The 18,423-nt window shown below is 36.4% G+C and overlaps 1 protein-coding gene across 3 annotated transcripts in view; it reads right to left on the minus strand.

Annotated features, from left to right (window-relative positions):
- Positions 1-1,256: 1,256 nt before the first annotated feature.
- The window catches only part of CCDC192 (coiled-coil domain containing 192), a 392,505-nt gene continuing 375,338 nt past the window's right edge, over positions 1,257-18,423 (minus strand). For 2 of the 3 annotated variants that reach the window (XM_074201098.1, XM_074201099.1), the window contains exon 6: positions 1,257-1,953. In XM_074201098.1, the coding sequence (XP_074057199.1) occupies positions 1,775-1,953 (179 nt within the window). In that variant the 3' untranslated portion in view covers positions 1,257-1,774. The remainder of the gene's footprint in view (positions 1,954-18,423) is intronic. The other variant, XR_012471565.1, reaches the window with a different exon arrangement.

The following is an 18,423-nucleotide window of genomic DNA, read 5'->3' on the forward strand; positions in this document are numbered from 1 at the left end:
TCACATTTTTTGTTAAGAGTTGGAGTAGATTGTATGTAAATTGCTTTGTGCCATCTACAAAAAAAAACTAGATAAATACTTTAGAGAACCAATTTACTCCTAATCAAAGGCAATTTTGGATTACAAAATGGGAAATAGTTCACTCACTAGTTTGTCAAAACTAGATTCTTTGGTTTTTGCAAGGCAAATGGAGTTAAGTGGCTTGCCCAAGGCCACACAGCTAGGTAATTATTAGGTGTCTGAGGTCAGATTTGAATTCAGGGACTCCTGACTCCAGGGCCGGTGCTTTATCCACGGCACCACCCAGCTACCCCCAAAGAAAACTATTCTTAAGGTCCAAGATACTTTATTCTTCTTTTGTGGTTGGTTCTAGGAAAATCTTGTTTCTTATTTCAGAGAAGAATGGCTTTATTCATTGTGAATAAGAAGCATAACTGCACACATGTTAGTTTATTTTCCTGATAATGCTACCTTCGTGATGAAAGTTTAACAATGGCCAAGAAACAGTCAAAGGAGATTCATCAAGGATTTGAAGTCTTCTACACAATTTGCTTGTAGAAACAACAATATGTACTTATTGAATTTTTGTTTTTCTTTTTTAGTTAAATTCTAACCACTTCATGAAAGCTTAATAAATTAAAATTACTTACTTTTTACTTACTTTTGAAAAAGAAACTTTGGAATTCTGTTTAGGAGTCAGACAAGATTCAGCTACTACATCATACATTGTAAAAAGATACTAGAAAGGGCAGCTGGGTGAATACTAATTATTTAGCTGTGTGGACTTGGGCAAATCACTTAACCCCATTGCCTTGTAAAAAGAAAAAAACCTAAAAAAATAAAAAATAAATAAAAATATACTAGAAAAGTATTTATATTAATCATCATTTAGAAATTACCATTTTATGGGTTTTCCTCATTACCCTATATGCAATGGAACCTCATTACCCTTTATGCAATATAGCTGAGGTGAGGCTGTAAAGGGGATGTTACCCAGACACCTACCATTAATATCATGATGAAATCTCAGCAGTATTTCATATTTCATTTAAAATACCCCTTTCTCCCAATAAGATGAGTTTATTGGAGTGGGCTTTGGGGGGAAGAATAATTTCCTCCACATCTGTCTATTTTTGTACCTGCTAATTTCTTTGATTTTATTTCTACAAACTCTTTCTAAATGTAACCAAAACAAACTCAAAATAAAAACAAATAAACCAAAAAAAAAAAAAAAACCTGAGACACAAAAAGCCGGAGCACCTGCTTATATATTGTATTGGATTGGTAATGTTTCTCTTTCTTGGGGACTCTCCCAGGAGAATTCACCAGTTCAAACTTTGTCATTGCTTGACAATTTTTCTTGCATAATACAGTTGCATATGAAAGGAATTTGGGCAGTTCAAGGGCAGTTTTGCTAGGTTTCTTCACTACTTAACTTCCTCTGTGTCTCTTTCCCTATGTATCCCACCGCCACTGAGGCCTGGCTAATGATTTATAGATAGTCTAACTTCCTGGACCCTGCAAATTATATGCTGGCTATGAAATGGAGGAATCCAAAGGCAGACTTTTGTATTTGCTTCTGAACACTTTCCTCTTGACCTTGAGACTGATGGGCAGTAAGACTACTAGAGTTTGGAATCTAGTTTGATGTCACTTAATAAACTTTTATTATCCGCTTACTAAGCAATCTTTACAAAGTGTTGCTATCATTAAAAGCACTTGATACTTCTGGTAAAAATCCTGAAATTCTTTCAATTCTGATCATTGGAAACTTTCACATTGCTTCCAGTTGCTGTATCCTCTTTTCCTTTTCCTCCAAAACTTCTTCTAGCTGATTGATCTTCTCTGTCTGTAGTGAAACTTGTGTAGACAACTCCATAATCAGACTAATTCTTCTCTTGCCTTCTTCCATAGGTGGAAGGCCACCATAGGACTCTCCCAGAGAGTTTTCTTCTAAAACAAACAAGAGAAGAAAAGTTGAAATAATTTTAATTGGATTTCCTAGAATCCAAAGATAAGGAAGAATGAAGAACTGATTTCTCAATTCTTTAAAAAAGAATCATTGTTCAAGTCAAGCTTTGTTGAGGAAGGGTAAGCAATGCCATGCTTTAGTTCACTGCTAAAATAACAAATGAGATTACCTAGCTGTGTAACCTTGAGCAAGTCATTTAAACCCCACTGCCTTAAATAAATAAAAAAAAAATAACAAATGAGGATTAATCTTTGTTTCCTCCTATTGTCTATAAATTCATCATAAAATCATGAGAATAGGAATAAAATTAGCATATTAAACTTATAAACAGTCTGTCCTGAAGTTCCTCAAGAAGAGAGTAGTATATGGGTTTCATAAGAAGCAAGATCAAATGGGAAAAACTATGCAGTTTAAAATTCAACTCACTTTTATTCAGGTCAATTAAAAAAAATTTGTCTTGGCCCTTTTTCAGATAAATGTATTAATAGAAGCAAAATAACTCTCCTATAAGTATAGTTCACTTCTATATAACACTTAACAAATATGATCTAATTCATTCTACACAACACACCTATAAGGTAGGCAGAATTTTATGCAAAGTCAAATATATAATGAGCAGCAAAGTCAGGTATTCAACTTTGTATTTCTAATAAAGTCCAACAGGGACTTTTCAGGAATTTTTACTCTCACTTGACAGAGGAAGAAGTATCTTCATAGAAGAAGTTAAAGGAACTCTTAAGGAAAATTTTTCCAAGCAGAAAATGCAAAGAACTATGTTTTAAATCCTTTTAGAACTCTTACAAACTCATAATACAATGCACATGACCCCTCATAGAGGTAATAATTTACTCCTTATCAATGGATATTAAGTATCAATTAAGGATCAAGACCTTGCCAAAAACAGGAACCAGAATTTAGATTTATAGCGAGAAGTTGTGAATGTATGATTGCTCCAAAAGTGAAGTTCTTTTGTCCTTACTTCACAATTTTATATGGAGCTGGAGAAGATAGTAAGGCTACTCTCAGGTTTTACCAAGCCCATGAGACTAAGCATTAGAGTTGCTCCTCCCATTTCCATAGAAAGCATAGATCAAAAATAAGGAAAATGAACCAAAGTTTCAATAACAGAGCTATCTATGATGAAAAAGACCATGACATCAGGGAGGTGGTGCCATGACAAGCAAATGATTTGGATTTGAGTGAGGGGCTTTGTGCTAATCCATCAGCCTCACTTTCTCCTCTGGAGCCAGCTGGGTCCAGTGACCAGATAGGAATCAGGATGACTGGAGATGACCCTAGATGTGAGGCCATCAGGATTAAATGACTTGCCCAAGGTCACAGTGTCAAGTGTCTGAGGTCATTATTTGAACTCAAGTCCTCCTGTGTTCTATCCTGTGCACTACCTAGCTGTCTCTATCTAGTTGCCATTAAATGACTATTGCATGTTAAAAAATAACAATCATTATTGCAGTTTTTAAAGTTACCAGTGTTTGTATAGCATTTCCTGGGTGTTCCCCATTCTATTGATGAACTGAGACTCAAAGAGCTTGTATAATCATTTTACAAGAGGAAGCAGAGCTGTGATTTGAATCCAAGTCTTTTGAGTTCAGTATTTTTCCTACTATCCTACACAGCTTCTAGTGCTTTTCCAGGTGCCAATAAAAATATGCACTATATAATGAAATCTTTAACTATAAAATTTTTTTAGGATAATTAAGGCTTTATCTCTAGGGAGGGACTGTGGCACCTATAAACTGCTAAATCTGACATATTACTGGAGCACAAACTTGCTAATGATTCAAAATGTACTGGAGGGGAGGTGTGGAGGAGGAGACAAAGACAGGGAGGATTTGCAGTCTGTTATACAAAATTAGTAATTTCTCTAGGGACAATGTGATAAAAATAGTGTGTATTGCATTGTATAAGCAACAAAGTTGCTTGGACTTTCAAAAATTAACTAGAGGAAAATTCAGTTTTACTACTTAATTGGACAATCAGTAAGCATTTATTAAGTTTTTCTTAAGTGTTGGATAAATAAGAGGTAGAGATGAAAAAAGTAAGAGTCCAGAGATAGCAACATCTTGTTTGAGGAACAGTGGGAAAGCCACTGGCATAGAGTATGTGATGGGGAGTAAGTTTAATGAAGACTGAAAAGATAGGAGGGAGCCAGGCTCTGAAGGTATTGAATACCAGAGCCTGGACATCCTAGGGAACCATTATAATTTATTGAACAGAAGGATGAAATAATCAGACCTGAACATGAGGAGGATTAATTTGACAGTAGAAGATGGATTGGAGTAGGGAGAGACTTGAAGCAACAAGGAGACAAACCATCAGGCTTTTGTAGTCATCCAAATGTGAGGTGGTAAGGACTTTGTTCTAGGGAGCTAAATGCCAAAGAAGAGAAGGGGACTTAAATACAATAGGAAGATTCAAGAGATTAACAGAGTATATAAAGCATTTCTTTCCTAGCTTATGGTTTCCTCTTTTTTCCCTAAATATGATTGTAGAGAAATCACCTGACTATTCACCACTAAGGGGAGGGGGTGCGCAGGGAGGGTGGAAGGAAATTACGTAACTTAAAGATATGCATATACATATTGATGAATGTTAAAAGAAACTTCCATAATATGTATCTGGAAAAATAAAATATCAATAAAATAATTGAGAGAGAGAGAGAGAGAGAGAGAGAGAGAGAGAGCGAGCGAACACTGAATTAGCTAACACATCTCCAGGAGTCCTCTTGTTAAGGTCCAAGAAAAGTCCCCAATTATAGAACAGAGGCACTCGACAAGATGGAGATGCAATAGCAAGGGTTTATTAAACTAGCTCGAGCTAGGGTTCCATCCTAGGTCAGGGCTAGGATCCTGGAACCCCGAGTAAAGTGAGGAGAGACCTTATATATGGTTTGGTAGGGGAGTTTCAAACATTTGCCTGCAGATTGTCTTGAGATGGTGCAGCGTGTTCTCATTGGATGCAGGTCCTAGGAGAAGCCCCCCTGCTGCATGGTCCAAGGGCTGACCCGGCACAATCTTCAGAAGCTGATCTGGCAGAAACTCAGCTAGCTGACCAAGCAGAGACTTAGGGGCAGAATTTAGGCAACAGTGCATAGGTTTCGACATTCAGGATCTTACAGGCATTCAGGCTAAAGTTCATAGATTTCGAAACTCAGGGTCTTACACTCTTTCCTAAAAATCAGACCCTGGGATGATTGATCATTGGGCCTGGAATCAAGAAGATCTTAGACCCTTTTGGTGTGATCTTGGACAAGTCATTTAACTTCTATTTGCCTCAGTTTCCTCATCTAGCACCTCCCTCCCAAGGTTGTTGTGAGGATCAAATGAAATAATATTTGTAAAGTTACATACAAATGCTAGTTGCTTATTACTACTGTTGTTTTTATATAGAGGATGGCAGAGTCTAAGGAGTGATCCAGTGTCAAAGGTTGCAGAGAGGATTTAGAAAAAGCCATTGGATATGGGAATTAAGAGATCATTGGAAACTTTGGAAAGAGCTTTTTCAGTGGAATGAAAAAGAAGAGAATGAAAAGGAGTAATCTACTATTTTTTCTTTTTAAAAAGCTATTAGCAGATTACTGAAGTATGAGGGGAATATATAAGAGAGTTTGTTAAAAAAAAGTTTTTCCAGTCTTCAAAATTCCTTTGAATTAGGTTGTAATTTAAGGATCTTTCTTTTTTTTCATTCTTTAAGATTTTATTTATTTTGAGCTTTACAATTTTCCTCCCCAATCTTCCTCCCCCCCCCAGAAGGCAGTCTGTTAGCTTTTACATTGTTTCTATGGTATACATTGATCTAAGTTGAATGTGATGAGAGAGAAATCATAAGCTTAAGGAAGAAACATAAAGTATAAGATATAGCAGAATTACCTAATAAGATAACAGGGTTTTTTTTTAAATTAAAGGTAATAGTCTTTGTTCCAACTCCATGATTCTTTCTCTGGGTACAGATGGTATTCTCAATTGCAGATACCCCCAAATTGTCCCTGATTGTTGCACTGATAGAACGAGCAAGTCCATCAAGGTTGGTCATCATCCCCATGTTGCTGTTAGGATGTACAATGTTTTTTCTGGTTCTGCTCATCTTACTCAGCATCAGTTCATACAAATCCTTCCAGGCTTCCCTGAATTCCCATCCCTCCTGGTTTTTAATGGAACAATAGTATAAGGATCTTTCTTGAAAGTCAACTAAGTCTTTTTGTTTTAATCTTACAACTTAAAATAATTATGCTTTTATAATAACCTGGAGCACAGAAATCAATATCTGTTTTTCTGGAAATGATGCTCTAGAGCTAACTTGAGACAGGGGGAATTGGTTTAAAAATGATCATTTTGGGGTATTGTTCTTAAGATGGCAGAATAAGAGGGAGAAGAAAACCCCAGTACTTTCTCACTATTCCAGCCATAATAAGAAAAGAGCACCAGACTGAGAAATGATAAGGAATCCAGGTTCTTTTTGCTGGTTAATTTTGCTGGTCCACATAAAGAGACAAAGAGACAAAGAGAAGTTTGAGGGCCCTTAAGAAGACATCCAGGGGGTGGGGCCAGATGGCAACAGGAGAAGAGCCTCTCTTAGGTGCTCTCTCTCTATATATAATATTTCAAAACTCATAAAATAATGACTCTAAATTTTCTTGAGACAGAACCCACAGAAAGATCCAGTGAGGCAGTTCTCTAGACCAAAGTAACCTGATAAATATTGGAAAGGCTCCACTTCATGGGGTTAGAGGGGCAGTCCACCAGAGTGAAGAAACTTCAGCCTCCTGGGGGCAGCCCCAGGGCACCTGGGAGCCATGGTTCAAGGCAGTGGGGGTAGTTTCCTGACCTATACCCTGGGGAGCACAAGGCACAACTTGGAAGATCAGCTGGGGATCTCTGCCAGAATGAGTGTGTGAAACCCAGCCCTCAGGGCACTCAGCAAGCAGTGGTGGCCCTGCAGCCTAGATCCAGGAAAGAGGAAGCAGGCAGAGCTGGTAAGCAGGAGCCCCCAGGCAACTGAACCTAGAATGCTCAGCCTGCAAAGGTAGGGGAGTGGAGAGAGACTTCCAAGGTCTGTCGTCTGTACCTGGAACAGGACTCTGGGGCTCTGACCACATTCAGATCCTGATTTCAGTCTAGGCCCCACATAGAACAGCAGCCCTCAGCCCCATGGCAGAGGGGTGTGCTACTGGTCATTCACATACCAGGAGGGAAGACAGAGCTTCACACACTGAGATCCCTGTGGGGGGGGGGTGTCTCAATAATACTCAAAAGCTCAGGAAGCACCCCCAAGACCAACTGCAGGCTAGAGAAATGAGTAAACAGAAAAAAGAGGAACACCATTGACAAATACATTGTCTGTGATCCCAAGAAGGATCAAAATAATCTGAAGATGAGGAAGTCCAAGCTCCTGCATCTAAAGTCTCCAAGAAAAAATGGAAATTGGGTTCAGGCTATGACAGAGCTCAAAAAAAGATTTTGAAAATCAAGTAAGGGAGATAGAAGAAAAATTGGGAAAAAGAAATGAGAGAGATGCAGGAAAAACATGAAAAAGAAGTCAGCAGCTTAATCAAAGAGATCCAAAAAAATACTGAAGAAAATAACCTGTTAAAAACCAGCATATGTCAAATGGATAAAACAGTTCAAAAAGTTATTGAGGAGAAGAATACTGTAAAAAGCAGAATTGACTAGATGGAAAAAGAGATAAGAAATCTCTCTGAGGAAAACAAATCCTTAAGATGCAGAATGGAGCTAAAGGAAGCTGCTGATTTTGAGAAGTCAAGACACAATACTTCAAAACCAAAAGAATGAAAAATTAGAAGAAAATGTGAAACATCTCATTGAAAAAACAACTGATCTGGAAAACAGATTCAGGAAAGATAATTTAAAAATTGTTGGGATACCTGAAAGTCATGATCGTGAAAAGAGTCTTGACATCATTTTTAAAGAATTCCTACAGGAAAATATAGCCCAGATATCCTAGAGCAGAGGGCAAAATAGAAATTAAGAGAATCCACTGATCTCCCCTGGAAAGAGATCCAAAAAAACCCCCCAACCCCCAGGAATATTATAGCCAAGTTCCAGAACTCCCAAGTCAAAGAGAAAATATTACAAGCAGCCAGAAGGACACAATTCAAATATCAGGATCACACAGGACTTAGCAGCAACTGCATTAAAGGCTCATAGGGCTTGGAATATAATATTCCAGAAGGCAAAAGAGCTCAGAATGCAAATGAGAATCAACTACCCAGCAAAACTGAATGTCCTCTTCCAGGGAAAAAAAATGGACTTTCAGTGAACCAGGGGAATTTCAAATATTCCTATTAAAGTGGACAGAGCTGAATTGAAAGTTTGATCTTCAAATACAAGACTCAAGTGAATCTTAGAAAGTGGAGGAGAAGGGTAAAATATGAGAGCCTTAATGATTATGAACTGCATGTATTCCTACATAGAAAAATGATACTGATAATACTCATATGAACCTTCTCATTTAATAAAGCAGATAGAAGGAGCTTTTATAGATGAAGCACAGGAGAGAGCTGAACCTGAAGATATAATATATTGTAAAAATGGAGTCAATGGCTAAAAGGGAAATGTAATGGGAGTAAGAGAAAGGAGAGGTGGAATAGCCTAAGATATTTCATATAATAAGTTTTTTTTTTATTACAATGAGCTATTGCAATGATATGGAAGTGGGGAAGGTGAGGTAGAATGAGGGAACCTTTGCTCTCATGAGAGGTGGCTTGGAGAGGAAACAGCATATATACTCAATGGGTTATAGACATCTAGAGTAAGAAGGAGAGAAGGGGCCAGGGGGAAGGGGGGGATGTGAATGATGAAGGAGAGGGTGGACTGTGGGGGAGAGTGGTCAGATATAACACATTTTCTTTTTTACTTCTTGCAAGGGGCTGTGATTGGGTGGCCTGTCCAGGACCACAGGGTCAGGTGGTTGCTGGGCCTTAGGGGTGGTAGGTGGGCTCAGGACCTCTTGGCCCCAGGGCCAGTGATCACTCTGCTGCCACTCAGCTACCCTACAGCACATTTAAGAAGAGGGACAGAGTGAAAGGAGAGAGAAAATATAGTGTATGGTAGTGGGGAAGTATAAATGGAGGGAGTTTTGATCAGCAATGGCAACAGTAGAAAAATATGGAAGTAGCTTTTGTGATGGACTTATCCTAAAGAATCTGATCCATCCACGGCAGAGCTGGTGGTGTTGGAACACAGACTGAAACACATTTATTATTATTTTCATTATCATTATCATTATTATTATCATTATTATTATTATTATTATTATTTTATTTTGGTTTTTGCAGGGCAATGGGGTTGGGGTGGCTTGCCCAGGGTCACACAGCTGAGTGATTGTTGGGTGTCTGGGGCTGGATTTGAGCTTGGGTGCTCCTGACTCCAGGGCCAGTGATCTGTCCACAGTGCCACCTAGCCACTCCTATTATTATTTTTTTCTATTTTAATTTTAATTTTTTCTCTTTCCTTTAGTTTATTGCTCATGAGGGTCTACATTTTTTGGGGGAGGGGGTATTATGTTTACTCTTCAACAAGAATATTTTTAGGGGTGGCTAGGTGGCAAAGTGGATAAAGCACCGCCCTGGAGTCAGGAGTGCCTGGGTTCAAATCCAGTCTCAGACACTTAATAATTACCTAGCTGTGTGGCCTTGGGCAAGTCACTAAACCCCATTGCCTTGCAAAAACAACCTAAAAAAAAAAAGAAGACATCCAACCAGAGAAGAGCAGCTAAGGAGCACAGTTTAGGGAAGCTTTTTTTTTTTAATATTATTATTTTTAAGTTTTAAAAAGTTATTCAAACACATGAACATTGAGACTAGAACACTTTAATAATACCCCCAAGCCTCAAAATAACCCATGTTAAGTAAGATCTTGGTTTCAATTATGTAATACTAATTTGAGATTTATTTAGGTTATACTAAGAAAGAATTAACCTTGAAGCACAGAGATTATTGATTTTTTTTAATATAAACATTTTATTTGTTTTCCAATTATATACACTAGTAGTTTCTACTTATCATTTTTGGTAAGGTTTTTGAATTTTACAATTTTTCCTTCCCCTCCCTTCCCCCCTCCTCCCCACAGAAGGGAATCTGATACTCTCTATACATTGTTTCCATGCTATGCATTAATCAAAATTGAATGTGTTGAGAGAAAAAACATATCCTTGAGGAAGAAATAAAATATTAGAGATAGGAAAATTATGTAGTATATATAAGACAACTTTTTTTAAAAATTGGAGGTAATAATCTTTGGTCTTTGTTTTCACTCCACAATTCTTTCCTCAGGTGATACAGATGGTATTCTTTGTCACAGATTCCCCAAAATTGTCCCTGATTATTGCACTGATGGAGTGAACAAGTTCATAGGAAAACCTTTTTTGGACCAGAGTCAAGAGAGGGAAGTCCAGAGTCTGTGGATATAGCTTTCTGACCTAGAAGTCTTTTTGACTAAGATTCAAAGGGCAACAGTGGATGGTGGAGCATTTCCTGCATCAAATTGCCCAAATGAGAACCACTCTCACACTATCTGCTTAGAATGCTTTCTGGAGCAACTTGTGACATTCTTGATTGTGTCTTGACTATGGCTCATTACTTAGAACTCAGATGATACAGATCAATACATAGAACACTTCATTATTTTTTCTAGAGGTGCACATAGACTTGCCTCAGTACAGAGATCCAAAAGATAAAGAAATATTAAAAAGCCCCAGACAACTTCAAGGCCCAAATCAAGAACAAGAGTAACTCTATATCATTTATAAACAAAGCCTCAAATAAAATTACCACAAATAATGGCTGAAATACAAGATACAAGGTTTTAAAAGTGGTTATATAATTTTGCTAGGTAATGGGGTTAAGTGGCTTACCCAAGGCCACACAGCTAGGTAATTATTAAGTGTCTGAGGTTGTATTTGAACTCAGTTCCTTCTTGAATTTGGGCTGATGCTCTATCCACTCTACCACCTAGCCACCCCAGTATACTATTTTTAATCAAAATAAACACTCAAAGGAAATTAGGAAGTTATTGACAATAAACAAAAATATTTAATTGATAAATAAAAATGGATTATTGAAAAGTAAAATAGATGACTCATTAGTCAATCTGATTTTTAAAAAGGAAAAATAAACCACTAGAGTCAAAAATGAAATCGGATAAAATCATGACAAATAATGAAGAAATAAAGAAATGACTAGAAATACTTTTGCCTAATTTTATGTCCCCAAACTAAAAATTTATATGAAATTTATATATTTTTTTAAAAAAGAAAGAAAGAAGAATAAAAAGAATTTAAATGACTCGGAATAAGAAAAAGATACTAAACAATCCATGGATGAAAGAAAAACCCTAGGACCAGTTAAATTTTCTAATTAATTTAATTAGAATGTTCAAAGAATAATTAATTCCAATATTATATAAACTAATTGCAAAAATTGGTAAAGAAGGGATGGTGTCCATACTACTTTGATAATACAAATGTTTTACTATCTAAATAAGGAACAACCACCTTAGGCCAGTATCACTAATGAAGAATAATACAAAAAAATTGAAAGGAAATATTACCAAAGAGGCTTCAGTAAAACATAAAAATTTTACATTATAGCCAAATAAGATTTATACCAGGAATTTTGGGTTGGTTTAATACTCTGAAAATCATGAATATAATAGACTTACAAATAAGAAAGCAGTCAAAATCACATAATTTTATCAACAGATGCAGGAAAACTTTTTTTTTGACAAAATACAATACCCATTTCTATTAAAAACACTAATAAGCATAAGAATAAATGGTCATTTCTTTAATATGGCAGATTTGTTGTTCAATCATTTTCATTTGTGACCAACTCTCCATGATCCTGTTCAGAGTTTTCTTGGCAAAGATACTACAGTGGTTTGCCATACTTGAGGCAAACAGGGTTAAGTGACTTGCCCAGAGTAACAGAAAAGTTAAGTGTCAGAGACCAGATTTGAACTTAGAAAGATGAAATTTTCTGACTCTAGGCTGGGTATTGTATCTACCATGCCACTTAGGTTCCCTTATATGGCACTACTAACTACCTAATATCAAGAACCAGCATTATATTTAATGGAGATAAACTTGAAGACATTACAATAAGTTGAGGGTTAAGCAAGGATGTTTACTATTACCCTTATTATTTTAACATAATATTAGAAATAGAAACTAGAAATTAGAAATAAGACAAGAAAAAGAAACTGAAGGAATAAGTATAGTGAAAGAGGAAACAAAATTACTACTTTTGCAGATACCTGGATTTCACTATGGATTTCAATAAGAAATTGGGTTTAGACCAAGATCTTACACTATTATATCATAATAATGTCTAAATGGATATATGATCTAGTTATAAAATGCCAAATCACCAAAAATTAGAGGAGCAAGAAGGGAAACATCACATGTGAATAGGGGAAAAATTTGTAATGAAATAAGGGATAGAGAAGATAATAGAAGAAAAAATAAGCAATTTTAGTACATAAAATGAAAAAAAGCTTTTGCACAAATAAAATCATTACAGTTAAAATCAGAAGGGAAATAGCTAACTGGGAAAAAGTGCAAAAAGTTTCTCATAAAGTGCTGATACTTAAGTTAAATAAAGAAGTGATTTAAATAAATAGAAATGATAGCAATTTTTCAATAGATGAATAGTCAGAGGAATTAACAGATAAGAACAAGTGTTCTAAATCAGAAATAATTCAAGAAATATAAATTTAAAAAAACATTGAATTTTCACCTCACATTTAAAAGATTGCTGTGGTGAATGTAGTTTGTAGTATCCAACTCCTCATGACCCTATGGACCAACTGTCCCTGGGATTTTCTTGGCAAAGATATTGGAATGGTTTGCCATTTCCTTTTCCAGTTATATGCAGGCTTTGGTTAAGTGACTTGTCCCGGGGTCATACAAACTAGAACAAGTATCTGAGATTAGATTTGAAATCTGATTCCATCCACTGCACCACCTCCTGGCTCACTTACCAAATTGGCAAAGATAATGACAAAAGATAAAGTGATAATTTTTGGAGGAATTGTAGACACATAGGTATCCTGTTGATAGTATTGCAAATTGGTCTAGCCATTCTACTAAGTAATTTGTAACTATGCCCTACAAGTCACAAAACTGTGCATAACTTTGAGTCCAGTAAGACCCTCAACTATTAGGCCCAAACTCTAAATTAGAGAAAGAGAAAAGGTCCTACATGTACAAAAATATTAATAACACATTTTTTTTATTATATTTAAAAAACTACAAAGAAAAGGAGTACCCATCATTTTGGGGCAGCTAGGTGAGAAAGACATCATGGTCTATGAAAATAATGGAATATTATTATACTGAAAGAAATGACCAAAGGAATGAATTCAGAATAACATGAGAAAACTAGTGTGAGCTGATATAGAGCAAGATGAAAAGACACAGAAAATGATGTGTATAATAATAGCATCACTACCAAAAAAAACCCAAACGCCCCAAAATCCAACTTGGGAAACAATCCAATCAATACAAACAGCGATGATAATTCTAGAGGATGGAGGAGGAAATACTTATCCACCTTGACCAGAGAGGTGATGGACTCATGGTATAGAATAAGATGGACATTTTTGGACATTGACTATGCTTATTTGTAATAAGGATTATGTCTCTCTCTCTCTCTCTCTCTCTCTCTCTCTTAAATTTCAGAATGGGATTCAGAGAGAAAGAAGGAAATTAAGATAGGGCTACCCAAAAAAAGAGAATAAAGAAAAGAAGGTCATTGGCACTTTTTTAAAAAAAAAATAAGCACAGAAGAGAATGTGAGGGAGTTCAGAAGCAAACATACAATCAGGATAGCTTTGAAAGTAATATGCTGAAATTATTAGAGTTAAAAAAAAGAAAATTAGTTACTTGTAAATGATGAAATTCACCTTTTCACATGTAGTTCCTTATTCCGTTCTACTTTACAAATGTAAATGTTTTCTTTTTCAATGTTTGTTAAATTTGAAATCACATAATTTTTAAATGGTGGTAATATTATGAGCAGCCTTATAAGAAAAATTTGTAAACAAGTTTGGCATAGTTCACAAATTTTTTTTAATCGATTGTGATCCTGCTGTTAAAAATATATTATATGTATTATTTTTCTTGTTGGGAATTTTGAGCAAAAATCCATAGTCTGAGTGCTTAACAGCATATCAATGAGGAGCAGTTTCAAAATAAGGACAGCAGCATCTATACAGGGATCTTGAATTGAGAAAGAACATTGAAGAGGAACAGGACAGAACATTTATTTTTCCAAATAAAATGTCTATTTTTAACCAGAGTCTTATATTGTGAGAAAGCACGATCTCTAGTTCAACTAAAACAGCAAGGCGAAAGGTATGATGATGTTAGGGAAATAACCTAACAATACAGAGAGACTGATATAATAACATTTAGACATCTCATGGGAAATGAGGAGCAGGCCAAGAGAGAGAGGGAGGGTGTGTGTTTATGGGAGGGAGGAGAAGTTGCTGGCTGGGGGGGAGGGAGAGAGGGGGAGAGAGAGAAAGAGAGAGAGAGAGAGAGAGAGAGAGAGAGAGAGAGAGAGAGAGAGAGAGAGAGAGAGAGAGAGAGAGGATAGACAACATGAAGTTGCAACTTACATTTTACCTGATCTTCCCTATACTTATACTTAAGATTTATTCTCTAGACACCCCCACCCCCCCCACACACTCCCCCTCACGCACAAATAAGGGACATGGCCAAGATGAGTGTTTTAGGAAGTAGAAAATAGGTGACTTGTAGATGAAATGGATTTTTCAGTATCTCTGCCCAATATGAAATAGTAACAGGAAACTAAAAAACTAAACAAAACAAATCCCAAAATACTCATCACTCTTTCCGGATGTTCTGGAAGTAATTTAGTAAGCTAGGACTGACAAAATGTTGTAGAGATCTGGTCGGACCTTTTCTCTTAATAACATTTACTGGATGTTCAGAATTTACTTTATTCAGAACATCTTAAAGAGATAGAAAAGAGTAGATATAGTCCTCCATATAGTTTTTGTTGAATCTGGTTGCAAAATCTGTGTTGCAAAATCCCAGCCTCCTTCAGTGCAGAGGTTAGAGGAGATTGTGCATCATAGAATTGTACAAGTTTAGAACTGGGAGATACCTCAAGTAACATTTCTAAAGCACTTCTAAAGCTCATAATGCACTTTCCTCACAAAGGAGGCTTGTTAGACTTTTATTCTGCAAGTGTTATTATTTTCATTTTGCAGACAAGGAAGTTAAGACTTTAGTAAAGTTAAGTGCCTCTTTCTAGGCAAGCCACAGATCTCTTGACCCAAAGTCCAGCATCTTTTCTACTATCCCACACTATTTCATAGATGATCTAACCCAGTAGTAGAGCCAGTTTGAACTGACACTCAAGCCCATTGACTTGTAGATTCCCTCAACATATAGGGAAAATGTTAAAAATGAAAATTAAACTTAAAAGTGTTTTGTACATACCCCCCCCACTGTTCTCCAGATCTTCTAACTTGAAGTCTAGCACCCTTTCCATTATACCACACTATCTCATAACAGATCTAATCTAACACTTAACCAAGGTTAAGTTATGGTAAAACAGGTCATTTAGCATCAGAAGTTTAAATTCAAAGTCAAAATCAAAAACAAAGTCCTGTAGTTTGAGAATCAGGTTCTTGTAGAACATAGGAAGCAAACTTGCAGAGTTCCACTTTACTACACCAGCACTCCAATTGGAATATTTTATTGACTAGTTTTACAAACCTCTCAATTAGCTTAATTCTTCCTATTCAGTCCCTGGCCTTCTTATCCCCTGATAGGGCATATCTTTTGACTTTTCCTTCCTCTATCCTAGATCACTTTTAATATCCTGGACAAAAACAAAACAACTACAACAAAACTCTTCTTCTGGTGACCTCCACACATTCTTATCTCTAATCAGCTTGACCTGAACCTTCTCTGTATCCATTCTTTATCTATCAGACTCTTCTACCTTTTCTACTCTTCTCTTCTATTGCATCCCAGACAATACATTGTGAATCCCCTTCCATATGTCCTCCACTTTTTCTGAAAATGATCTTTCCAAGTCCTGTTCTCAATTGAAAAATGACTTTTCCTGTTAATACCACTTATGTTAAAACATTATGAAACGGAAGTTATTCAATGGCAATTATAGCTTAGGACCTGAGGTTTGAGGTTAATAATACATCCAGGTATAGATAATCCAAAGAAAATTAGGACCAAAGTTTAGAAAAGAGAACTTTCTTCAACTACTATCTTCTTCAACTATCTAAATAACAACTCATACCATCTCTCTCCATAATGAATAATGGTAATGATAACCCAATAATGTTAATGATAGAAAGGACACAATATTTGAAAGTAAAATGAAAGACCTGGTTTCAGGTCTAGACTCAGATATTTATCATTGTGACATTAGAGGAGTAGTTTTACCATCTGTAAAACTAGGCTGTTGTCTAGAAAGTCCAGGTTCCTTCCAGTCCTATGATCTTTGATCCTATATTCCTAACTATTCGATGATTTCAGCATCTGGGTCAAATTCCTCTCTAGCCTATTATCTTCTATAGTGACTAACACTGTTGAAAATAATGCCAACATCATAGTTCCAGAATTCCTTAGTTTTAATGAATTTTATTTCTACTCCATTTCAATTTGACTCACCTGGGAGTTCATTGTCTCTTAGAATTTTTCTACCTCCAGTATTTTGAACTTAGAAATTCTTTTCCCTAATAATAATAATAATAATTTCTTAAACCTCTACTTCTTCCATAGCCTCATGGGAGGCCAGAATTGGAAATGAATTAACCCATTTTTTTACTCTCTTTGCCTCTTTCAGTTTCCTAAACCTTTCCTATTTCTCAGACTATATGGCAAAATGGAAAGAGCATTTTATGAAAAGTCAAAAAAATCTGAATTTTTTTTTAGGTTTTTTCAAGGCAAATGGGGTTAAGTGGCTTGCCCAAGGCCACACAGCTAGGTAATTATTAAGTGTCTGAGACCAGATTTGAACCCAGGTACTCCTGACTCCAAGGCCAGTGCTTTATCCGCTATGCCACCTAGCTGACCCTGAAAGATCTGAATTTGAAGTTCAACTCTGCTGTTTACTACTTTGAGCTCCAATTTGGTCAATTTATTCCTCAGACTGAGACAGAAGTTGATGAGTATCTCAGGCCTTAGTATGGACTTTAAATGGAAGAACTGATGTTTGACACCAGATACTGGACCATGTGTTTCATCTGAAGATGAAAGAGCCACCATGTAAAAATGAAAGAGCCATTATATATAAATGTTTCTGCTGTCCATGCTGCCTCTGGTATAAGAATCCTTGTCTTTTCCCTCCATGGCACATTGTCAGAGCCATAGAGGATTGGGACTGTTCAAATCAGTAAAAGCTAGGGAGAAAGGAGTTTCTGAGCCCCCTCCCCCTTCATGATGATAATTGTGAAACTGGTGTTAACAACTGAAGACTTATCTAGTTCTATAGTCCAGTCCACCAAAATGAATTCAGTTTTAGTTTCCAGAGAAAGCTAATTTGCCTGTTAATTGTAGTTGGTCAGCAATTGTTGCTGGTGCTAATTAGGAAAGTGAGCCCCTTCTTCATAATTATTTCTCTCCTCAGGTGTCCTTAGAAGCACCACCCCCCCTTACATTTCTGGTCCCCGTACCACAAAATTCATTTAACTGTTCTGAAGCAAAGTACACTGTAAAGGAATCTAAACAGTATGAACCAAACCATATTATCATTCATTACAGTGAGGCTCTGGATACAACTTCAGAATATGACCTTTTTAATCCTCAATCTTGGATAATACCTTCTACTTTTTTCCATTTTTTTAATCTTAATTTTTTACTTCTGAGCTATTAATTATCCCTGGAAAAAGTCACAAAACTAGGTTGTTTGAATCCACTATACTTGCTTCTGGGCTATTAATTATCCCTGGAAAAAGTCACAAAACTATGCTGTTTGAATTCACTACAAATTCATTCCATCTGCCCCAGTGTTTTTGCAAACCTTTTATTCTTATCTAGCAGACTTCTGTTTAAATTCTCCTTAGTAGCTATTCCAAACCTCTTCTAAAATCTCTACTTCACTCTTAGGAGACAACTTTGTTATACTTTAAACCTTATACACCACTGCCAGCAAAACATCCCTGGGGAATGGAATAGGAGAAGGCTCAGTTGATAGAAGTGAGACAGGCAGTGGGAGACTAGATCTGATATGGCAGCTTTCTTATCTCTTGTTCCTCATTCTGGTCAATCCCAAGTGTGAATGAGCTCAGCAGCAATATGAAGCACCACCTAGACTGACATCAAAACCTGTGAATATTCCTTACAAGGGAAGATATTTAAGTGGTCTCAAAGCCTCTCCTGCCTCTCAGTTTCTGTGCTGGTTACTCATCAAAGGCTCT

Source organism: Macrotis lagotis, chromosome X, assembly GCF_037893015.1.
Source record: "Macrotis lagotis isolate mMagLag1 chromosome X, bilby.v1.9.chrom.fasta, whole genome shotgun sequence".
In the NCBI taxonomy this organism is placed as follows: Eukaryota; Metazoa; Chordata; class Mammalia; order Peramelemorphia; family Peramelidae; genus Macrotis; species Macrotis lagotis.